Raw genomic sequence first — 24662 nt, 5'->3', positions numbered from 1 at the left:
GTAGAATGTGTGACTAAGCCCCCACACATGTGTATTCTCAGTGTATAACAAGCTCTAGGGTTAATCCGGGTCAATTATTTGAGTCAGCAGAGGGGAGGAGCCATGGAATGGTGCATTTAGTGTTTCTTCACGTCTGTATTTTTTCAACAACTGCTTGTTTGATTAGCTTCAAACCAGAAAAACTAGACTTCCATTCTTCTGAGTGATCATTTTTATAAGTGGCTTCATTCTCATTTGCCTCCGAACATTGGCACCGTTTGATACGCCAACACTTGTTCTCGTGGAAATGCATAGAATAAAAAAAGATTTTAAAAAACCCACAAATTTTCTTTCCCCACATAACAAATGATCTGTCTGAACAGATTTCACATGGAGATACAAGCCTGCGAATTGTCAACCACCATCATGCAGTTTGCTATGAGAAAAAAACAAGGCGATGTGTGAATTTTTCATGGGGCGTACAGTGAGACAGGTTTCAGCTTCTGTAGCACGTTAATAAATCATGGGAACGGCAGAACAAGGGAAACACAAAGAGAGAATATATTTGCATGTGAATGTGTAGAGGTGTGTTCAGCGTGCATAATGTTTGTGTGTGTGTGTGTGTGTGTGTGTGTGTGTGTGTGTGTGTGTGTGTGTGTGTGTGTGTGTGAATATAAAGTTTTGGGGTGTAGGAATAGCCATTGTATTTGAAAGTGATCTTGGGCCAGATGAAGGTCATGCAGGTGATTCTGAGAGGCCAAAAATAACAATAAAATGATAGAGAATCCATCAGACTCGTGATTATATTTACAGTTTAATTAGATAAAAACAACCAGTAAAAAGATGTAGTCTTTAATTAAGTGAAAAATGGCTGGCCATAGACTGCCCCGTGTCTATATGGGAACAGCCCTGTGAAAGTCACAGTTACCTATTTGTGTGCAGCCTTGACGAAGTTGCATAATAAACCGCCATCGCTGTGTCACGGTGCTCAAAGCCTCGGGGTGTGTTACCTGGCCCGGGCAGATTCCACCCGAGCCAGTCTTCATTAACCGTGGGAGAAAAAAAAGAAGAAATAACACTTCTAGAGCTGCATTCACAATGCCATCTCTGGCGTAGGATACTCCGAGAGTGAGACTTTATATGTTCTCATTTTAAAACGAAGGCTACGCTATTAAATATTAATTGCGTACAGACTGAGCAGGGACCTCACAGAGGCGGCGGACCACTGACAGGCTTCCTTCTGTTTGAGGGCTTTTGCAGCGGGCTGCATTTGACCGGTTTGTTCCCGAAACAAGCACGAAGGCAAGATAAACACTAACCATGGTAAGAGCTCACTGTCTGTCTCTGCACATGTTTGTAAAGAAGTGAACCGAGGACTCGTGGGCTTTTCGGTCTATAGAGTATAGTTCCATTGTTTGTTTTGGTATTAGGGAGAAACCTGTTAGACCTCCACCAGGATTGCGTCTGTCAACGTGCTTATCAAATCAGATTGAGCGAACTTGTATCTCTGTAACAATAATTCCATATGTCAACACTGTTCAGGATATACCTAGTAATATAGGTGTTATGAAAACATTAACGACCTGGAATAACAGGACCGTTAAATGTCTAAAATAATGACCCTTTTTCAATACAATAATTACCAGAGCCACTCCCACACCTGAAGGCAATCTGGGTTATGTGACACATTGGAAAGAGAAAAAAAAGTAGGCCTTAATTAAAACTTTTATCATGTAACGATTGCTTTATTTGATTAAAAATGTAAAAGTCGAGATAAAAACAATAAACCTGCACAAAAAGTACATAAAGGGTTAAATTCCTCGACTAAGCAGCATGGAAACACTGAGTTGAGCTGCCCGCCAAATGAAACAAGAGCGCGCACGTTTGGAGAGCCAAAAACCGAATTCAACAGGCCCTGAAAGCCACACAGTCAGTGCGTCATTTCCGCTGGAAAAGTTTTTTTTAAACACTGCCTCTCGCCGCCTTCAATTGCTACGATACATGTAGGAATTTTGAGTTCAGCGCCCAACATTGCCCTGGACTGCTTCAGCAAAGCTATAGGACAGCAGTGGCACTTTAGTCTGATAAACCAGAGTTATTGCATCTATTTACAGACGGTAATGTTCAAGCATGTTTATGTAGACACAATGGGTCCACTTTGGAGAGTTCTAATGCTGCTTTTGTTTACTTAAACTCAAGTTCCATATGTTTCTACTTTATTAGCCAACTTGTCTTGGTCTTTGCTACAAGATGAAATTTGGTCTCACTTAGCTCACCGAGGTCTAGCAAGTCTCTCACATATTTGACAGCCAAGTGATACTTTGATACTTGAGGTGCAAAGCTGCAATACATCAACATGTGTTTCTGTCATCCGTGTTGAGCATTCTGTGGTAAAAAATAGAATTATTCATCTAATTTATACTAATCTATTATATTAAATGAATGAAGTACCTCTTCTTGTCTTTCAAACAATATATATGTTTTTCAGAAGTTAGGAGATGGCTTTATAATGTGTGCCGATTCCGAACTTAAAGCATTTATTATAAAAAAAACAACTATTTGATATTGAAAGGATAGACAAGACAAACAATATCCCCCTGATGTTGTGACAAAAATGACAGTTGAACAGAGTATATCAAAATTACACTTGACACTGTACTTATTAAGTACAAGTTACATTCCACCACTGCGTATCTCAGTGATTTTAATGTGACTGGTTAGGAGTTGTTGGGACGATAGGATTGCAGCCAGTTATACCATAAAACCAGTCTATTCAGATTTCAACAAACTCTAACCGCGGTCAGGTTCATAGTTACACTCGTGTCAGAAGATTACGAGGAGCACGTGAAGGCAACGTTTTTCATCACCGGGCTGGTGTGCGCCGCTGGAGGGGCAGAACTCCCACAGCCCCCGCACTGTATCTGCGAGGCAACAGTCTGCCCAGTTGTGAATGCAAGGAGGACTAAACACAACATGTTAATCAGTTAGACAAACATCTAGTGCGGAGCTATTTAGTACAAACTGACAACGGTTTACATTTTTGATAGGGCCGGGAAGTTTTCTTCTGTGTCTAATTAAGGGTGAGTTGAACTTAAAACTAATGCCAAAAGGACTTGCTCAGAGAGTTAAGGATGGATCTACCACTTTGCTAAGGCAGAATCTATTTTTTTTCTGATAATGTTCTGCTTTTACACACTGCTCCTGGGGGAATGATTTTGTCTTTGTTTTATGCTCTTTAGGAGTTTTTGTTCTAAACCAAAATCATGTTCACATCCTACATAAAGAATCTGAATGATATGGTATTTTCTACGGTAAGCTTACAGGTTATAAGAACTCCTGCATGTATTTGCTATGCTGAGAGATGCATGTAAAAATGTCTATGAACAAACCTCTACTTATTTAAGCCTGCACTCCCATTTCCTTTGTTCATTGGCAAGTTATTATATTTGCTAACTACCACGTGTAACTGCTGTCAGCTCACCTAAAGTTTTATATGTTCACTGAAAATATGCATGCTTGTTAACTGCCGCTGCACATGGAGACATTAATGTGAGTTATTCTCTGCTTTGATTTAGTCCCAGAGCCCTGAGGAGCAACAGAGCACTGGGGTCTTGGGTCGTATCGGGAGCTGGCTCTCTCCATGGAAAGGAACGGGTCCAAAGAGTCCTACTGAAAATGCCTCCCCGACGAGCGATCAGGCTCTTAAGTCAGAGGGAGAACAGGAGAGTGAGGAATCTGTGAGACTCCGGGCAAGGACACAAGAGGGGGAGGAGGAGAAGGACCAGAGCTCCAATCCCAATCCATTCCGTCTCTCCAGAGACATTTTCCCCTGTGAAGAGGGGGACGCCACGCAGTCTGCCCACAGAGGCGGCCCTGTTGTGAGCAGCAGTGAAACAGCAGGAGGAGGTCTAAAGAAGGAGGAGTTTGTAGAGTGCAGGAAGAAGAGAGTCGGGCAGGGCAAGGAGAGGGAGGAGAGCAGCAACGGCACTTTAGCGAGCGGGAATCCTGAGACAAATGCCAGTCAGCTGACACATCTCTCTTCCTCTTCTGAGCAGGGTGTGGTATGGGAATCTGACCGGGCCCACGCTCAGCCTCAAGCCCAGAGACAAGCACAGGCAGGCAGGAGGCTCCAGGTGTACCTGGAGGAGACCAGCGTGATTCACTGCGACCAGAACACCTGTGCTGGACAGGATATTGTGCAAGTCACAAAAAAGAACCTAAAGGTCCTCAGCAAAGCAAAGTCATCACCAAATTTTGATTTGAGCTCAAGTTTAACAAGTGCAGAGAACGAAAGGACAAATGCGAGTCCTGCTGTTGGGGCACAGAGTTATTACAGTGCCCTAGTGGGGGTGTCACTGAAATCACACAAAGAGTCACAGTCAGATCCTGAAGGAGAAACAGAGGCTGACAGCATGGGGCGTAAAAACGCAGCCAGAAGGAAAGTCAGGAAAAACTCTCAGGGAGATGAAGGGAACAGCTCCCAGGAGAAAATGCCTCCCAGCGCCCAACCTGTCCCAGAGGGAATCCCTCCATCAGATAACTCAGTGACCAATGCTCAGGGCAAAAGTCCAAAGACTCACATGGGAGAGTCATCTGTAAACCCCTCCTCCAAGGACAACTCCACCTCTCAGGCTTCACCTGAAGGAGCAGAGAATAAGACTTCCTGTCCCGATACAGCCAAGCAGTTGGACAACGTCCAGGAATCAAACTCAGTCTTCGCAGCCACTCTGGCATGTGTGGTTGATGAGGACGCAAACATGGAGGACGACAGTTTTTACAAAGTAGAACGGAAGACAGAGACACCAGAGTCCAAACGCAGGAGTCTGAAGGTTTCTCGAAGTGAGGTGAAGCTTTTTACAAAGAATGTCCCTTTGAATCCAAAGCAAAGTCCAGCTGGAGACACCCAGGAACTTAAAGCAACGTTAAAGAATTACACAGATGAAGTAAAGGATAAGTCCAAAACAGAGATCGATGCCAGGTAAGTCTTCACCTTTATGTGACTGGTTCAATATAGACATGGCGGTTTGTGATTTCTGAATGAATGAAACAATGAATCATCAAATTTCCATAAGCTGTAATGTAGATTGAAAGGTTTTCCAATAACATTCACTCGAAATGTCCCATTTGTTAGGAGTAAATGTTACAAGGAGTGTACCTCATTACAGACATTTTAACCTACCTGTTTGCCTAACATAACATTGCTGTCAAAAGAATGTGCTGTGAGTTGAACAATGGTGTGAGTCATAACACAAAGTGCAACCCTGTACTTCAAGATTGTTTCTGTAAAGTAGAGACCAGATGGAAAAATAAAATTTAAATGAATACGTCACAACATTAGTCTGTGGCAGACAACTGGATGCACAATTAGGTAGTTGTGCAAGTTTAAAACATTAGTCAAAATCAACTTTAAACGTTTAAAATGTAGCAAAATATAAAGTGTATGCTTGAATCTAACCTTAACCTCTTATCATACACAGAATACACAAGCTGAAGAAAATTGATGAGGAGTCTAAGCCAGTCGTTGGCCGCATTGCGGATAAAATCAGCCTCTTTGAGCGGCCGGCAGCATGTGTCAACAAGCGGACCTTCCAAAGTCCGAGGAGTGCTGATGTCTCTCCAGCCAGGAAAGTCACGGAGAGGGTGAAAACAGATTTAGAGTTGACAGAAAACAGGTCAAGATCAGCTGAACCTGACGGCACAGCCAGGCCCAGCTCTGCATCACTCGTTGAGGAGAAGCCGGTGACGATCAAGGAGCGAACAAGGAACTACACAGAGGCATCTAAAACAAAGGACAAGCCAGCGCTGCTTCAAAAGCCAGACATGACAGGAATGTCTCAAAAAGCCACCTCATCTGTTGTAGTTGCTGCATCAAAGTCATCAGAACTAGACAATCAGGATAAACTGGATACTGAAATGCAGATACAGCAAGCAAAGTCAGAGATAACAATAAAACCAGATGGACAAGATACCACCACTGTAGGGGTAAAGATGTCCATTCCTAAAGAACAACCAACAGACTCCAACAACACAGTGGCCTGGAAAACAGCAGATCAGGGTACGAAACCCAACAGTGTTGAAACAAATGTTCCAGCTAAAGGGCCGGGTGGTTCTGCAGAGCTGACCGATAGCATTAGCTCCAAAGTCCCTAGCAGAACAGGCTCCCGCCCTAAAAGAAGAAAAGGTAGGGAACCAACCAGTCCCATCAGCCCAAATAGTGAAAACAAACTGGATCGCTCCATAAGTAAGCCAGAGCTCACTGCTATGAAACAACAACAGGTGGATGAGGCTGCTTCTGCCTCCAAACTACTCCCAGAGAAAGTCTCATTACCATCTGATAAAGACCGAGGAAATACAGATACCAGACAGAAAGCATTTAAGAAGGAGCCAGAGGTGTTAGGAAAAGAGAAGAAACAGTTGGATTCTTCTTTTAAAAAGGAGAATATAGACAAACCGGTGAACAGACAGGAGGGAATGCCTGAACCATCTGTCAACAAAGATGAACCTGATACTGCTGCTTGTAGCAGTGGAACTAAGGCGCCTGTTGACAAGGATCCCATTATTTTACCCCAAAAGGAGAAAAAGGCAGGGGGACATGGCCTCTTATTCACACAGAGGAGAGAAAAGGCCTCCAAGGACAGCAAAGAAACTTCAGCCTCCTCCCCCTCACCGGCAGTTGAACAACCTATTGAGAAGACTGGTTCGATGGAGCAAGAGCCACCTGCTGAACAGCGGAAAATAGTTAAAGAATTGTCAGTGCAATCTGAACCTACCAAGCCAAATAAGAAAGACACAGTGCAAACACCAAAACGGCCAAACAAGGACATAGAACTAATAAATCCGGCTGAGAGTAAAGATGTGGGGATATTGGAAAAGGTGGAGGGCGAAAAAACAAATCAGACTGAGAAGAAAAACAAAGACAAAGCACAGCAGCTCCTGCGTTCAGATAAAAACACCACAAAGGCCAAGGTTTCAGAAAGCAGACAAGGTATCTCAGGGATAGAGGGGAGTACTGCGAGGGATGATGAAAGAAAAAATTCTGAAAGAAAAGATGAGACACAGCCGGGTAAAGTCATAAAAAAACCAGAAACAAACAAACCAGAACCAGCCGCTCGGTCCTCAGAAAGTAACAGTACATCAGTAGATCTGACTGCTCAAAAACAAGGCGTCAGACACACAAAGACTACACATCCAGAAAAGGCTGCTGTTTGTGCCGTCACCCAAACTAATGAGGCTGCGAGTGTGACCAAGACTGCGAAAGGGTCGCCAAAAGGAGAAAATACAGCAACTGTGCCTTCTGAGTTGCAAACAAAGTCTACAGAAAGCCCTGGAACAGAGACAGAGCCAGTGGTGGTAGCAGCAAAACCACAGCCTCATTCTGTGTCCGTGGAAAAAACAGAGAATTCACCAGATGACTCATGTGCAAACGGAGCTAATGATGCTCAGTTCTCCAGCTCAAAATCAATTACCAAAGCAACTACAGCAGCTGAGAAAGTGACTATAAAAGCCGCTGATGGTACTCCAGCGCTGATAACTGCACAGACTGATAATATGTCAGAGAAGGAATCATCTGATAAAAAGTCTTTGCCTTTTTCTGTCTCGAAATCTTTGAGCAGCGATGTAGCAAGGCAGGATGATGGGGCAAAGAGTTCAACTGTCAAATCAGTGCCCTCTCCGGTCTCAGGAGATATAACGAAACTAGCTCCTAGTTCCCGACAGTGTGAGGAATCAAAAAATACAGTGAGTACAAGTGATATCACTTCACCCAAGGGCGCAAAGAAAATAGCTGATGGCACTGCTTCCAACTCCACAGTTGATGTGGTGGAGAAGACAGCTGAGAAAACATTCCATTCACCAAAGGATGAACCTGTTGCTAATGGTGATATTTCCCCAAATTCACAACTCCACACAATCAAAAAGGAACCGGTCAAGAACAAACCAAGTCAAACTCCAAAATCACCCTCTTCCCCGCAAACTAATAAGCCGATCCCAGACACAACCCAGCGTTCAACCATGAAGAAGCTCCATTTCCCACATGGACGAAGCAAAGACGATTCTGAAACAGGGCAAGATGCTCCTTCAAGCTGGCTGGATGTGGACTTTCCCAAACGAAAGCTCAAAGTCTCGGTGCCCAAACTGAGCTCTTTTGGAAGTGAGAACAATCTTCTGGACACTGAGCTAGATGATGATGATTTCGTTGAGAAAATCAAGAAGCTTTGTGCACCGTTCTCCCTCCCGCCACGTAAACACAACCAACTCCGGCATCCTCAGCCGCCATTTGCCATGCCTGCCATCAGAGAGGCCCGCTTTGAGAAGACGTTTGACCCAGAGGAGTTTAAGTTTGGCTTGAGGAAGAAGGATCAGTTCGGTATAGACAAAAGCCCGAGCCTCTTAATTTCTAAGTACCAGAACAAGGAGACAAAATCCGGCCAGAAGCCTGCCAGGGCTAGTTTGTCAGACAGGAGCATGCTGCTCAGTATACTGGGCCCTCACTCTCGCCACAGGGACAACACCGCTGTCAAAGATGAGGAGGATGTCAAGGAAGAGAGAAATGACCAGATCAAGGTGAAGTCTCGCTTGGAGGGGAGCTGTGTACTCAGCAGCCTCTCCTCCTCCATCTTCAGAGAGAAGAGAAATGAAGTTCAAACGCAGGCAGAGGGCACCCTCTCTGGGGATGTGTCGCCTAGTGAAGCCCCCCAGCTAAGCCCTCCATCTGTATTCCAGCCACCCCCGCCAAGCCCAACTGCCACAAATCCACTCAAAGACACACTGGCCCTGAGCCACAGAGAGGAAGCCCAGGCTGCAGAGGCTGTGGTCAGTGACTCAGGCCTTCCACTTCCCTCCTTTAACGACATCAAGCTGCCGGACTATTTGGAGAAGTACCTCCCCCAAGAACCAGCAAAACCAGAGCACAGCATACAAGGACAGGAGCAAGTCAGAACTGAGGTCAGTTTTTCTCATATTTTCACCAACTAAAAAGTGTACGAATGTTAAAGTTGTCCTCATAAAACAGAGATTCCACAGGCAACATAGTACTGCTTGCAAACACAAGTGGAAGTAGAAAAAGTAATAGTAGCATACTCATAGAAGAAAGTGCTCTGTTTAAGCATATCTCTAAATAAGAAAAAACATCTTTGCGGTACTTTTTTTCTAGTAGAGAAGCACAAGAATAACCTTCATGCATACCTAATAGTTTTTGATTTGTGCATTGTGCATCAGATTATTGGGAAAATGACAACTCCAGCCTCCGGAGGAGAAGCAGACCTGGCTGTAGAACCAGGTCGAGTGCTTCCTGATGCTGTGCCTCCATGTTTTCCTGAGATTCCTCCAATCACACATCCTACACTCCTTGAGCTTAAGCAGCCTCTGGCTCTGCCACAGGCAATACTAAGTAATAATGTAAGTGTGCGGCATTCATACTATTAAAAGGTTCCTAATAGTTTAGTATTACAAATTATAGCTGCATATTTTTAGACTGCTTGCTGCACTGGGGGGGGGGTGGGTTAGAAACTCTTTATGTCCTTCATTTCCCTTAGAGCTGCACTACGGCTTTTAATGGAAAATTCCACTATGCTATTTTTTTTCTTTTTTTCTTTTTTACTCTATTTGCATTCTGGTATCATCATTAGTACAGAAGCTTCTCAATTCACAAAACAGTGGATCTTTTGTCTTGCTAGTCCCTAAAAAATGATTTAGGGCTGCAACTTGTGATCATTCTTGTTATGCTTTATTATACATTTTACATAATGTCCTAATCATTGCCAAATAACTTCTTAGGACGTGTTCTGAAGAAAGGCTAGCCTCAAATAAACTTACTATTTGAGCATAGCATCATCAGTTTTTCTTTTGCTTCCAAACTCGCAACACCTTTTCCTACTGGGTATACTTTCCAGTGTGGTACATGAATACAAATTAAAAACAGTGCTGTCTCCATGGACCCACTGTGTCCCTGGGAGTAAACTGAAAGGTCAACACATTCAACGGGCTCAGAGCTGCAGCTCAAACAAATGCAGATGCGCTTTGCTTGCATTTTATTGATGTTTGCAATGGTCTGTGGTCTTGAAAATGATGTGTTTTTGCATTCCAGATAATAACTGCCAAAGGATTTCACAAGCGCCCTGGAAAGGTACAGTAGGCACTGCTTTGCCCACTTACAATAGAAACAAGATGGAGAGAGGAATCTGAACAGACAGCTCTCTGTTCTGTGAAAACATCTGCTTTTCATATGGTGTTCTTGGGGGTAAACAAAGTATTTAAAAAAAACAGTCTAGTGCAAATGCTCAGCTGGATGTGATTATAGTCTTAGAGTTCAGCGCTGCCAACGCAGTGCAAATAGTGTAGAACTTCATCGGTAGCACTGCTTTAACTCAGTCTACTTCTAGCTTTAGCTGTGCTAGGGATCCTCTGTTATGACTAAACAAAACAAAAACCACTGCATGGAAAGATCTCTTGCTCTTAGGTCTTTGTCAGTGCTGTGTGAATCACGATTTCTTTTTTACACTATCTTTCATGTCTCCACAGATGGTGTTGTTTGAAAAACCTCAGTTCAGTGGCGAGGCGCATGAGATTTACAGGGATGTAGCAGATGCAACTTCTCTGCAGCTCTCGCCTCTCATATCTGTGAAGGTTGTTAGAGGATGGTTAGTAGCTACATTCAACCGGAACTTTTAGATGATGAAAAAAAAAATGTGCACTGAAATATAATAAGTGTTGAGTGGTTTTGGGATGCCAGTGTGGCCTGTTAAGGACCCTGAATGTCTCATTTGCTTTTAATGGAATAGCAACATTGGGAGTTCTAACATACAATTATATATCCACTCTCTTTTTACTTAAAGTGTCCCTTGGTGTTTACTTGTAAACAAACAAAGTTTCTTTTTACATTCAGTGTTACTCACCAGAAAACATTATGCATTACCCTTTCGGCCTGGCAATGTGTTGAATGAATTTACTTTGTGTAAAACATTATGTTTTACACACATCTTCTTGCTCTCTGTCTTTGCTGGAGCATTGCTGTGTTTCTTGATGTGTTACCTTCAGAACAGTGGAATTGTGTGCAATCATTGGCAGGAATTTGGATCACATGCTCATGTGCGTGCCTGTTCCATCTCTATGTGGCTCTCCCCCAAAAAACAAAAGGGATAGTTAAATGCTTTCTTGCATAACTATATACTTGCACTACGCCCTTATAATTATGTGGTCATTAGATAACGACCGACATGGCAGCTAGCCTGGCTCTGTAAGGTAATCCACCTATCAGCACCTCTAAAGGTAACGAATTAACCAAACATATCGTGTTAGTTGAATCAGTATAAAAATCAAAGTGTAAAATTGACATGGTTCCGTTTAGGGGAATTATGTGTTGTGGTTGCCAGGCAACCACCAGAGACCTCAGGAAATGACTGTGCCCGGCCAAGAATTGACATGTTTACACTAACGTGGTAATCAGTGAGCCTTAGAGATGCTGGTTAGAAAGTGTTTTTTTTACCTTTGAACAGAGTAAGGCTAGCTGTTTCCTCTTGTTTTCCGTCTTTATTCTAACCTAAAATAGTGGTGGTTGCTGTGGCTGTAGCCTTATATTTATGGAACACATAGGAGAGCGGTGTTCATCTTCTCATCCAACTTATGGCAAGAAAGCATGTGTATTTTAAAATGTTCATGGTTTGCTTTGCACATTTTTACCAGATACATTAGTCTGGTCTTTCCTTTTTCTTTCCAACACATGATTATCTGATTTTTGTTTTCACTACAGCTGGGTGATCTACGAGAAGCCTGACTTCCAGGGACGCTCCATCGCCTTGGAGGAGGGAGGCATTGAATTGGCAAATATGTGGGCAGAGCCAGGGCCAGAGACAGAACCACAGAACAACCCACCAATGCTGATTGGCTCAATTCGACTTGTTGTCTGGGTGAGTGCATTGGATATATATACTTCCACCCCATTGGGCCTTCAGTGTTTCAATATCTACAACACTTTCACCCTATATGGCCCTCTGAAACAAAGCTAGTATGTGATATTGCTTTGATATTTAGTCCAGACTCCTTGGTTGTATTGCAAAGGAATGATTTAAGAACTATGGGCCACTGCTGTTAATTACTGTGTTTGTTTCCCCGTCTCTGTAGGATTACAGCCTCCCCCGCATTGATCTGTTTACTGAACCAAAGGGCCTCGGCAGAGTAACACCTTATCACGATGACACCATAGAGACAGGCTCGTTTGGCATCCCACTGAGCACTGCTTCCATCCAAGTGCACTCGGGGGTGTAAGTGTGGCTGTTAAAGCAAAACAATCATTCAGATCTTTGCAATTGACCTCTGGTAAAGTGTGTGAGACAGTAACAAGCCGACGTAATCTAATATTTAGCAAGACACTTCTATTTATTGTGATTGATCAGATTGGTAGACAGGGAGTTATCTGATTTGACTTGAAATGCGATACATTTAGGCACTAAAGAACGAAGAACGAGTGTGATTGCTTTGTAGCAGCAAAGCATAAAGTGCAGCCAATGAGAAAAACCCAGCGCTCTGCAGTGTTGTTTATATTACTAATGACTGGCAGTCAGATCCAGCAGAAATGTAAAGCTATCTTTATAATGGCATGCTTGCGATGTCTGGCTTTGAAAGCTGAGAGATAATAATAATTACTACGTTCCTCGGGGTTTACATTTTTCTTTGGTTTGACTCTCACTCGTTGATTTGTCGTGACTTTTTAGGAATGTCTGTCCTGCTGTTGCATGTTAGGAAATAGAGAGAGTGGGTGTGGGAGCACTCGTAATGTGAAGAGGTGGAGACGAATTCGATGGAACCAGACAAAGGTGTGGGTAGAATTTGGCAAAAGGTAGAGAGGAGTCGGCATCGAGGACATTTTGTGCCCTGCCCATGAGGAAGTTAATGACAGTTAGATGTTTTTTTTCCACACATCTATTTTTGTCGATTGGTAGAAACCTGACATTTTTTAGATTGTTTCAACATTTCTCCTCATCTCATCTTCAGACCCCCCCCCCACACTGTTTGCTCTGTGACAAGTGGAGCAACTGTTTAGCAGAAGTAGTCTTTTGTTCAACACATTTATTGTAACATGCACCTATGCTCAATTGAGTTTACTGACCAAACAGACTCATTGGCTTTTATTAATATGGATCTTTCAGCGCCATAAGGTTGGCATCAGTTCTTGGAATCACTTCCTCAGCCCTGACTGAGCTTTTCAGTTGACAAGCATGTGGTGATTGGTAGAGCATTGCGTTTTCACTACATGATGGATCAAAATGCCAGAGGTTGGGGCATTTGCCGACAAAGGCTGCCCACCAAAAAGAAGAATGCTTTGAACTGAAGCGTGCCACTCCCAACATATCTTATTCTTAAAGAAATAGCTTTCGTTTTCTGCTGGAGTTGGATGACTCATGTTTGACATAAGTATAACATACCTAATTAAAACACTGCCCTGATCTAACAATACATAATGTACCAAGCCAGTCATACCTGTAGCTGCGGGAAAACTGTGAGTTTGTTCTCTTCATAACAATTATGTCTTTCATAAAAGCAACACGCCATGCAAGGTCATCACTTTATGCTTTTAAAACAACCAAAAAGCATAATGTGGAGGGACCTTTTGACTTAATACTCAAACATGCAATGTGTGTGTCCCTCTTTACTTCAGGTGGCTGGTGTTCAGTGACCCGGGGTTCCAAGGCATGATAGCTGTTCTGGAGACGGGAGAGTACCCTTTTCCTGAGACCTGGGGCTTCCCATCACCCTTTGTTGGATCTCTTAGACCACTTAAAATGGTTTGTTTTTCTGTGCAACATCTCATGTACACTGCAGAGGAAAGGGGATGGGATATGTTAATTTGCCATATGTTAATTTGAAATGAAATTGCTCGTCGGCCCACCACTTTGGTTCCGACTGAAATATCTCAACAAATGTTGGATGGATTGCCATGAAAGTTTGTACCAACATTGCCATACTTAGTGTTGGTACATTGCCATGTACCAACACTGCCATATGCGATACGCATATTCATGTCTCCCTCAGGATGAATTATCATAACTTTGAAGGTCCCCTGACTTTTCATCTAGTGACATCATCGGGTCAGAATTTGAATTTGTCCAATACTTTGGTTTATGATCAAATACCTGCAAAATTAATGACATTCCCATCAGCCTCAGCTGTACTTTGTGTTTGCTGCTCATTAACACATGTTGGCTTGCTAACCTTCAAAACTTAGATTGTGAACACCATAAACATTATTGATGTTTAGCAGGTATTGTGATCATGATAGCATGCTGAAATTAAAAGTTAAAGTTAGCCTCATGAAGCTGCTACTACTGACTGTGTTTGCACATGTTCAATTAATGTGATACAATTGTATTGTATTCTATTACTTTATTTTACTCCCTGTCACTGTTTTACATGAATGACAGAGTTTTAAAGAAAATAGAACCTTTTGAGTATTAGTTTTTCACAGTATACATTTAATTACAGAAGAAAAAGGTTGTTGATGATGATGTTTCTGTTTTAGGGTGGTTTCAAAGTGGAGAACCCCAATGAAGTCAAGGTAGGACTGACATACTTTCTGCAATTTACTTCACTTGCATGTTCTATGAATGCTTAATTGTCACAATGGGAGGCAGCAGGTGTTGTTCATTTATTTAATGATGAAAAAAGAAATGTACGGGACGCAGTCCAAAAACAGGCAGGCAACAAATGTAAATCCAAAGTACAACCAGGTGCAGTAAAACACTGGGAAAATAACTACACTAATCAGGCTGGACTACATCACACAAGAAGAGATGAAGAATTGACACTGAAACAGGGAGAACAAACAGACTAAATGCACTAGAATCTAATTTAATAATGAGCACAGGTGTGGTTAAAACAGGACAAAAAAAGACAAGCGCAGGAAGTAAAACAAAACATGACACACGAGGAGTGAACCTACAAAATAAAACAGGAAGCAGACTAAACATAAATGAATAACACGAGGAAGGAAAAACATAACACGGAATACCCAGAAAACAAAACCTCTAGGTGACATAAAAACAAGACAGATAAACTAATAAAGGTCACTAGAAGATTATAATGCCAGTTAGTCTTCCCTAAAAGTATTATGTGAACAGCTATCCTGGATCATATGTCATACAAAAGAACTCAATTAAGTGCATTTGAACAAAAACAGAAAAAAAGAGCCAGTTTATTATAAGCCTTGTTCTTTCTCTATTTCAGGCCGTGGTGTATGAGAAGCCTGGCCTTGAGGGCTCCTGTTTGGAAATCGACAGTGACGTTTTCAGCTTTGGTGAAAGTGAAGGAGACACTGCTACTGATGAAGCAAACGTAGACTTGAGAAAACTGAAGTCTGTGGGTTCTTTAAAGATCTTTGGAGGACTGTGAGTTGTATTCTGCATAGTTCATTCTCTGTGCTTACACAGGATCAAGTTAATTGGTATTCTTGACGTGTGGCAAAGTTTATTCAGGACTAACTTTGCTGCCAGAAGGTGATTATGAGGTTATGTGATGTAGTAACGATCAACAAATACAGCTCTAACCAGCAACGTGCGTGCACTTCTTTCCTTCCAGCTGGCTTGGCTACAGCGAGCCCGGGTTTGAGGGCCAGCAGTACATCCTGGAGGAAGGAGAGTACCTGGACTGTAGCGACTGGGGAGGCTCAGACCAGTTCCGGTCACTGCGACCAATCCTGGCTGTGAGTACCATACTGGGCTAGCTCACTATACACCTTTGTGTGACCAAAATTAACGGACAATGCATCTCTATGTGACGAAAAAATCTGGTCTATTGTTTAAATAATGGTTCGACCAACATTGGTTTGTGACGGTCAGATGTAGCTCAAAAATGGAAAGGATTCTGTTTTCCCTCCAAAAAAAGTTCCTTCTTGTCAGAATGTAAAATTCATGTAAATGTATTCAGACCAAAACTTTCCATAAACTCACACTATTGACAAGGTAAGAGAGCAGGGAGACCTCTATTAAATACCAATTTAATTAAATGCACAACGTTTTTATCGGAGAATTGATTCATGAAAAAATCCAGTGTGAACAAATGTAAATAAAATGCAATTAAGTTTGTTTTTGATGAAGCTGTGGTAACGGTATAAACTTCACATTATCAGCAGCTGGCACTGCTGACTTGGATGACCCAATAATTAATTGAGTTAAATGAATGTGATTCATGTGGGCAAAAATAAGAAACTCTTTCACACTGGCAAGGCTGTCAAGATCCAGATTATTTAGATTTATTCAGACTGCAAAACAACATGTGTTAAATGAACATATTATGATTATTATAAGTAATGCTCATCAAGCAAATATGACACTTTCAGTGGTGGCAGATTTGACTCTTTGTATCTGAGAGCTCAATTAGTTTGAGCTCTATTTATCTTGAATGTGTCATTAGCAAAAGGAAACGTGCAGTGCATGCTTTTAATGATATTATTTTGAATGTTTAACTTATTTTGTTACTAATTTCTACTTCCAACGGCAGACATTACAAAAGAAAGGTTAAGAACCACCACCATAGAGTATATTGACTTTGACTATGCTTATTTATTATGTATCTTCTTGGTGTGATGCTCATCAAATGCTTTTATTCTACAGGATTTCATGTCGCCACACCTCAAAATGTTTAGCGACAAAGGTTTCGGTGAGCTGGGAGTCAACATTGACCTCACAGTGCCTGTTATTGACATGGATGGCACAGGCTATGGCATGAAGACGCAGTCAATTGATGTCATCGGTGGCGTGTAAGTGACAAGCATTATACTTCTCCCTGTAACTCTCACTGCTGTGTGAGCAGTAATGGGAAATATAAGGTTGTAGAATTTGCAGGACTATTGTTTATCCTGCTAAAGCAAATTGCATCAATTCTGTCTCTGATTATTGGAAGTCCTGAGCTGTCTTTACACTGCAAGACTTAAGGTATTTTTATACAGATGATAAGTTACAGTCTAGTGCAGAAGCATTTCTTTGTTTCAAGTTGATAATGACTTCAAGCTATAGTCCCATTGAGTTCTTGTGCGGTGTATGGCCATTCGTTACGTAGCGGTGAGGCCGGCCGCGCCCATGTTGACAGGTCGAGACAGATTACCTTGCTCACTAATGTTTAGTCTGCCACACCTCACTTCCTGTCAAAGTAAATCAGTTTTGGAGCATGCTGCTTTACACCCTTTCTCAGTTTTTTCTCTGTATTATTATAGTACATACTGTTTAAAAAGTAGGAGGTCCAATTAGTGGCTGTGTTCCCTAGTTGTTTCTATTTCTGTTTCTTTATGCTATGAATATGCTGCCAAAAGAAATGCAGAAGTAAACAAAACCAGAAGCAAATCAGAATGACTCATTTCTCAAATCAGAATAATGAAATGCAGAACATGCGGCTCGTTGCTACCCGAGGGCGAGGCTAACAAAATGGTAAACAATGTGGAGTGTGACATTTTGCCCTTCTTCAGGAGGCAGGACTCTTGGAACGTTGAAGGGTTTTTCTTGCTGTGCTGCTAGACTGTTATTAGATTTCACAGCCTCGCCCATGTTGTGCTGCCGTCCTTCTGATCCTCTGATTGGCTCAGTGTGTTATTTTAGCATTGCTGAGAGGGACTTGTTTGTAGTGTGGTGGCACACACAAGCCCACAAATCCAGACAGACACGGCCCCTGTTCCCACAACAACACACACTCGCACCGCCACCCCAGACATGCCCAATTTGCCAAAAGAGTACATACAGCACATAGCTGAGGAGATGCTATCATGTGGGAGGCCATTATCAACTTGGACTTTGACCAAGAATTGTTGACTTGACATACATGATTAATGAAAAAAACACTTGAATTCTTGTGGTTTTCATTGTCAGCAGTGTTTCTCTATAATTAAGCACGTGTTAGAAAGTAGAAATCACTATTCTGAAATGTCAGCGCTAAAGAAAAGGGTAATTATGCTCCCCGTCCTTCTGTTTTCTCTCTCAGCTGGGTTGTGTTTGAGGAGCCGGGCTTTTGTGGTGAGTGCTACCTTCTGGAGAAAGGCCTGTATGGAAGCCCAGAGGACTGGGGGTCGCCACAGCCCAGAGTTGCCTCAGCGATGCCTGTTGTGTTGGTAAGAGCAATGACTCAGACAAAGTTATGAAATCTTGATGTTTTGCTCCAGTTATTAGACAGATTGTACCGTGATATTCTATGTTCACTGCAGCAGCTGGTGTGTTCACAATTAGTTTCAGATATTGTAGTTTTAGCATTCTACAATTCATAATAGTGCAATTTTGCAATATTGAAATGCTTGCTATATTCTCACTTCCCCCTGGTCGTCCCACTGTGGCTAAGTGCTTTCATTGCATGTGACCAGTCACAAAACTCGTGCTTGTGACTAAGTCCAAACAATTAGGAGGGAGAGAGCAGGAGTCTTTTAGATGACAGACAACCCTTTATGAAGGACATTATTTACACAAGCATGAGTCATGTGCAAAGCCTGAATTGTGCAGGGGGAAAATACTTGTCATAAGACTTAAAAGTGAAAACACATTAAACCACAATGGTGAGTCATCATGAAGCTACTTCAGATTATTAGATTTCATGTAAAGTCTATCGCAGTGTTGCATCTACACTCTTAAGTTAAGTGACTAGATGCACTAAAATGAAATCTTTTCTGAAAAGGCCAATAATACAGTATACAATTTAGCTTAAAATATAAAGCAAAGAAGTAATTTTTTGTTATTGTTTTTCCCACCTCTGCACATGAGCCACTTTTGTGTGTGATTCAATGGATGTAAATGACCCTCATTAAGCTTTTGTTTCATTTCAGGATGATTTTCAGAATGCAGCCAAGTTTAAGGTAAGCAACTGAAAATAGGAAATAACACATCTAATCTGAGATAGCGTTGGTCTTATCTGATGTGTGTGAGAGGCTCAGAGTGGATGACTCAGGCTTATTGTCTTGCTGTGTGTGCTCCAGGTGCAGATTTTCTCTGAACCAGGTTTTCAAGGCTCTGTTGTCCCTCTGGAGGACAGTGTGGCCTCCCTGAAAGACGGCGTCTCTGTGGCCTCATGCAAGGTTCTGGCTGGAAGGTGAGTGATGCTGCACACTATAAAGACAAAATATCACTCTGCGGCTATTTTGAGCTATGATGTAAATTGGATCGTATGTACTTGAAAGTCTTGGCACCATCCTGCAAAAGAAGGAATAGGCCGTTTGGGATTTCCCAAAGGTGATCTGATACAATTAAAGCTGCATATAATTCTTTTTCTGACATGTTCAATTGTATTGCTCATATAACAAAAGTATCTCTGGGACTCGAGATCTGCTACAGGCTGTAACTGCTCCACTTACTTACAAATGGCCCATATTGCAGCAGTCCTGTGCTTATGTGTAGTCTGTTCATCCTTATAAGCATGAATAACCGAGTATAATACTCAATGAATGTACTTATTAAAAACTATTAACACCTATACCCTACAAATAGCTTTAAATGTTGATCGTATTTCCTTATTAATCAGGAATTATGTGTGTGTTTGTGTATCTGTTTATGCAAATTGCTTACAGCTGGCTGGCGTTTGAGGGCCCGGACTTCACTGGCAGGATGTATGTGTTAGAAGCGGGGAGCTACCCCGACCTGAGAGCAATGGGCTGTGCCAATGCGAGATCCTCCATCCTGTCGCTACAGACTGTTGGCTTTGTAAGTTTATTTTCTACTTTGTAATTATTATAACACCCATTCCCTTTTATGTCGTATAAGTGTACAAGTCAAACTTATCAATACATATATTCCATGTGTGTATTAATAAAACAACCCACAACTTCACCGACCAGGTGGCCTCCATATTTAAGACGATGCAAGGCAAATGATAAAAAGTAAATGTTAAGTGAGTCACTTCTGCTGATCTACAACATGAGTGTCTCTTTAGACGACAACGTATCTGTTACAGTTAACAAAGAGCAACATTTTCAGGGAGCAGAAAAGTGTGCGAGTGGCCCGTCTCCAGGGAAACCTCAAGAATCCCTTTAATGTCAACCTGCATTACCTGCAGCTCTCTGCCCACTCCATTCTGTAATATACTCTCTACCCATCTCTACCTATCGTTCGGCAGGAGTTTTCACTGCCATCCATCACTCTGTTCGAGCGGTGTGGTCTGTGGGGTAAGAGGGTGGTACTGACAGATGGATCAGTCAACCTTCAGCTGGCTGGAGGCTGCAGCAGAGTCCAATCTGTGCTAGTGGAAGGAGGCATGTGAGTACATTCCAAATGCTGTGTGGCAACTCGTTCTGTAGGAATATAAAGCAGCTACTCAGCTGTCACCAAGATCTGCTCTTGGTGCGAATTTGGCAAATTAATGCATGGTGTGTGTGTGTGTGTTTTATTAGTTTTTTTTTTACTGGGGAATGAACTGTGCTGTGAAAGCCATTTTCTCTGTTAGGAACATGAAAAACAGAATAATATCCTTCATTTGTCACTCATCCATCCTTCAGGGCCCCCTGTTGATTCTCCTATTCCACGTCCCTGTTGTTTTTTAATCTCTTTTTAATGTCTTCAGAATTAAAAAGTGATCAACTACCAAGTCGACATGTCAAATATTTTTTTAAGCTTAGTCCGTTGCGTGTGGCGAACCATACCCATTTAGTGTTCCACTACTGCAACAATAACTCAAAGAGTTAGGTGAAATATCAACAGACAAAGCAAGGTACTTGAATTTTAGAGATGAAGGATTCGGAGATAATAAAAGAAGCAACGTCTGGGTTTTTGCCGTTTAAATAACTGCCTTGGTCTTTATAATTGGCAGTGGTTACCTTTGCATTTGCAAGAAGAGTATTTACTGTTATCCAGGTCTGATATCCAGGTCGTGAAAACGGCCTCCTGGAGTTATAGGTAGCAGTTTTGAATACCTATGTTGAATACACTTATAGCAAGTCGCTTTGGATAAAAGCGTCTGCTAAATGACTGTAATGTAATGTAATAATGTTTTGGCCTCAGACATGATGTTTCATAGAGTGCAGCATCAGCACATCTTATGTGTGGCAGCAGTGACAGATGGAGTGATGATGGAAATCTGCTGCTGATGTGCGAGATTCAGACTCTCGGTGTGAACCAATGCTGAGGAAATAAAGGGCTCACAGTGAGCCAGAACTGTCTCTGTAGTGGCACATTCCTACTGCAGAGAGAGAGAGACGGGCACTCAGCCAAACAACAGGGCCATTGAGATCCGAGTTAAAAGCAACATTTAGTGTCACAGAAAAATTGGACGGCTGTGAAGCTTGGCACATTTTAGAAGAGTACCTTTTGGCACAGTGCTGCCTGGAAGAGACGAGGACGAGGACACAGCTATAGGTCAAAGTAGACTTTATTCATACCAGCATCACAAGTGAGACAGCCTGGGTTTATAAGATCAGAACAATTTTTATTTTACTTTTTTATATACCAAGATGTTACATGAACCAACATCCACAGAAGGAAGTATAATGAAAGAAAGGAACATATAAAAAGGGCATTATCTTTCTTGTGCATGCAGACTGTTAAGAAATTAAGAAATAATACATGAATTAAAAAAACACCCCAACTACAACAACAAATTATATATATAGCAAACACTGTTGTAAACAGTAGTTATTTTTGACTGAACTGAGAAAAGCTTAGTAGCTGTTGAACATGTATTGACTGTGTTATTGTCTTTCTTCGTCACTAGGTGGGTTTTGTATGAGGGAATCAACTATCGGGGTCCTCAGATTTTGCTGAAACCTGGTGAAGTGCCTGACTGGCGCAAGATCAGCAGCTGGCAAAAAATTGGATCCCTTCGCCCTCTTTTACAGGTATGTCCTCGCTCTCCACAATAGGCCCAGGGCTCTCAGTCCTATGCATTAGAACATCTGCACACCAACCAAAAACATTGAAATGTCATTAATTAGAGCTGCACAGTACACGCTGTAAGCCTCAGCAGCCTACTTATTGTAGTTACTTGTGTCATTGTTACAGTTAAGACCTTTGCAGCAGCTGACATTGTAATTATTGAGTTTGGTGGAGAACATTATTTATTACTTTCAAAATGCCTCACCTTGAAGTTGGATATTGTCAGATTTGTTTGTATGGAGCTGAATATAGCTTAGTTTGACATATTTTGTATATCTTTTTAAGGAATTCTGAACTCTGTTGTCTATGTGATTGGTCTTGTGTGTTTTCTGAGTAGAAGCGAGTACACTTCCGCTTAAGGAACAGACAGACGGGGCTCATGATGTCGGTGACCGGCGAGTTGGATGAGATCAAACTGATGCGGGTCCAAGAAACAGAGGAGACTGATGGATTCGAACAGATCTGGATCTACCAGAACGGACATCTCCACTGCAAGGTACCGGTACCATCATTATACAAAGCTGACCTGTGAACAGTGCTATGAATAAGTCATGAGCGATCTTTGAATAAAGAAGAGGATACAAGCAGTGCTGCAGTCACAGACAATTTTAATCATGTCAAAATAAATTCCAAAATCTAATCTGAATAATTAGAATTAAGATCAGGTCCAAAGTAAAGGACACGACTCAAGACTGACCTGGGTACTACAACATAACCTCAGTCAATCTTCTACTGCTGAGGTTCAAACTAAAGAAGCACAAACTCCCATATCATACGAAACACTGGTCCATTGCTCCGGTAAAAGGTCTATCCCTATGTGAGGTGCCACGATTAAACAATAGACAGTATAATAGACAATAAATAAGTTGTCATTGAACTCCTCTCTCTGTGTCTCCAGCTGCTGGAGGACTGCTGCCTGAGTCCCAGTGGTAGCGTGACGATGTCAGGAAGCCGCGTAGGTCTCTCCCCAGAGCCAGACAACCAAGACCATCTCTGGAGCGTCACCCCCAATGGTTTTATCCGCTACACCCCCACCTCTGATCTGGTCCTGGAAGTCAAAGGTGAGTCATCCACATGTGGCATGACATGTACCTTTTAAAGAACACAATTTGTCTTTAATATTACAAGACATGATGACAGTGACGTATTTCCTAGTTACATGACGACAAACTTCCTGACACTTTATGTTTAGCTTAAAGAAATTCTAACATTCTTTTCAAAAATCCTTTGTCCCCCCAGTTTGTTTTACATGCAAGATGCATTCCTCATTAGACTACTAGTGTTACTCATGTTCACACCAAGCCTGTATCCTCTTGTTTAAAGGAGTTCCACTTAAATTAAAAACTGGGTGTTTATGTCTAATGGCTTCGTTTCCATCACTGTCAATTACTGACACCTTGTGGACTAAACCGTGTTAGTGTACAAACTATCCTCCTCTGCTCTAAGATGCATAGTATTGTGGATATTACTTGTGATATTTTACATGACATACATGAAAAAACTAAATATTGTTAACATTACCATATAACATTATGGATCATGAACTCATCCCAGCTTCAGTAAACAAAACACCCCTTTAGAAATAACACTTTTACCCAGAATCTTTATTTTAAAGGATGATTAATGAGAAAAATGTCTCTGTTTCAGGGGGAACTCACTACGACAAAAACCAAGTGATTCTAAAACCACTTGATCCAAATAAACTCCAACAACAGTGGGATGTGGAGATTATATGAAAACTGGATCCTTAATAGTTTCACCATCAGAGGAACACCTCTACCAGAGGCTCCGTTATGCAGCTGCAAGACAACTGCTCAAGGGCGAGGTACATCGTTGGAAATGCTCAACCTACAACCTACAAAAATGTCCAATGAGACGGCCAACATGGAGAGCTATGAATAAATCCATAAGAATGTATTACTACCCAGAGCTGAGTCTGAACTTTAAATACTTTTACACTTAACCAGTAATATATCCTAAGGCTTATTTCTTTGTCTTTTCATTGATTAATTCTGTTCGTCTGATAAATATGTCAAACAGTGTTAAAACGTTTCCATATTTTCATGCAACGTCATGTTGTGTATATATAGTATATCTAGCCTTATTTTCAAGCTGCATGTAATATGAGGGAGCAAAAAATACAATTTCTCATGACTCTTTTTCTTTGTTTAATCAAAATTACATAGCACACAACTCTTTTGTTTTCAGAATAATAAATGTATTTTTGTCAATAAATGTGTTCAATACATGGTACAGCACATTGAGCAGCACTTGGTTTACAACAAGGTACAGACTCAATGCTTCAGATTGAAAGGTTCATTCTTTTTTTACCAGGGTATTTTTGTTTACCTCCACCATGTTTTGGGTTTGGTTCTGTATGTCTGCCTGTCAGAAGAGTGTATGTAGGATGGGCCAAGGAAGAACCCATTCAATTTGGAGACGATTGGCCTTGGCGGAGGTCTACGCTCTCCCGAGTGCCCTCCAAGTTTATTATGAGACTCCTTAGTGGATAGATTGCAGCAATCAGAAAGCTACAAAAAGCCTGGTTGTACCAGCTGGGTGCTGACCTGCATGGCATTTATAAGTCCACGGCTGGTAATCATGCTAACTGCACCGTGACAGGAATGCTGCATAACTCAAACACCTTGTGAAAACTTCAGGACAGTACTGGAAGGAATACGCTTTAACAATAGCAATAGTTGGCACGCTCAGGTCACGCTTGTAGTCTGCTGCATAACAGCAGCACCTCTACTCTCTTTGGTTAACAGTCTGCTGCTGTCAAGAGTAGCCTTTTAAAAAGGTGAGACGACTCACAGCTCAATTCATTTGGCACTCTGCTTGCTCTAGTTTTGCTCGGCCATA

At 41.8% G+C, this 24662-nt stretch overlaps 1 protein-coding gene across 2 annotated transcripts; it reads left to right on the top strand.

Annotated features, from left to right (window-relative positions):
* Positions 1-1016: 1016 nt before the first annotated feature.
* Positions 1017-24657, top strand: LOC306711422 (uncharacterized protein). Of its 2 annotated transcripts, XM_079180368.1 has the most exons (23): positions 2931-3059; positions 3219-3290; positions 3555-4957; positions 5457-8922; positions 9196-9375; positions 10064-10102; positions 10498-10616; positions 11726-11882; positions 12097-12236; positions 13631-13757; positions 14492-14527; positions 15196-15356; positions 15547-15670; positions 16581-16726; positions 17938-18064; positions 18767-18796; positions 18917-19029; positions 19505-19637; positions 20050-20189; positions 21640-21763; positions 22138-22296; positions 22699-22861; positions 23448-24657. In XM_079180368.1, the coding sequence occupies exons 2-23, from the start codon at positions 3243-3245 to the stop codon at positions 23534-23536; spliced, it is 7224 nt and encodes a 2407-aa protein (XP_079036494.1). In that variant the 5' UTR covers positions 2931-3059; positions 3219-3242; the 3' UTR covers positions 23537-24657. The 2 variants fall into 2 exon arrangements, with proteins under 2 accessions (XP_079036495.1, XP_079036494.1); XM_079180369.1 differs by lacking the exons at positions 2931-3059; positions 3219-3290 and adding an exon at positions 1017-1302.
* The last annotated feature ends 5 nt before the right edge of the window (positions 24658-24662 follow it).

The sequence above is a fragment of the Pholis gunnellus genome, assembly GCF_910591455.1.
Source record: "Pholis gunnellus genome assembly, chromosome: 19".
Classification (NCBI taxonomy): domain Eukaryota; kingdom Metazoa; phylum Chordata; class Actinopteri; order Perciformes; family Pholidae; genus Pholis; species Pholis gunnellus.
The sequence above is the reverse complement of the archived record's forward strand: the minus strand, read 5'-3'. Positions and strand labels throughout refer to the sequence as shown.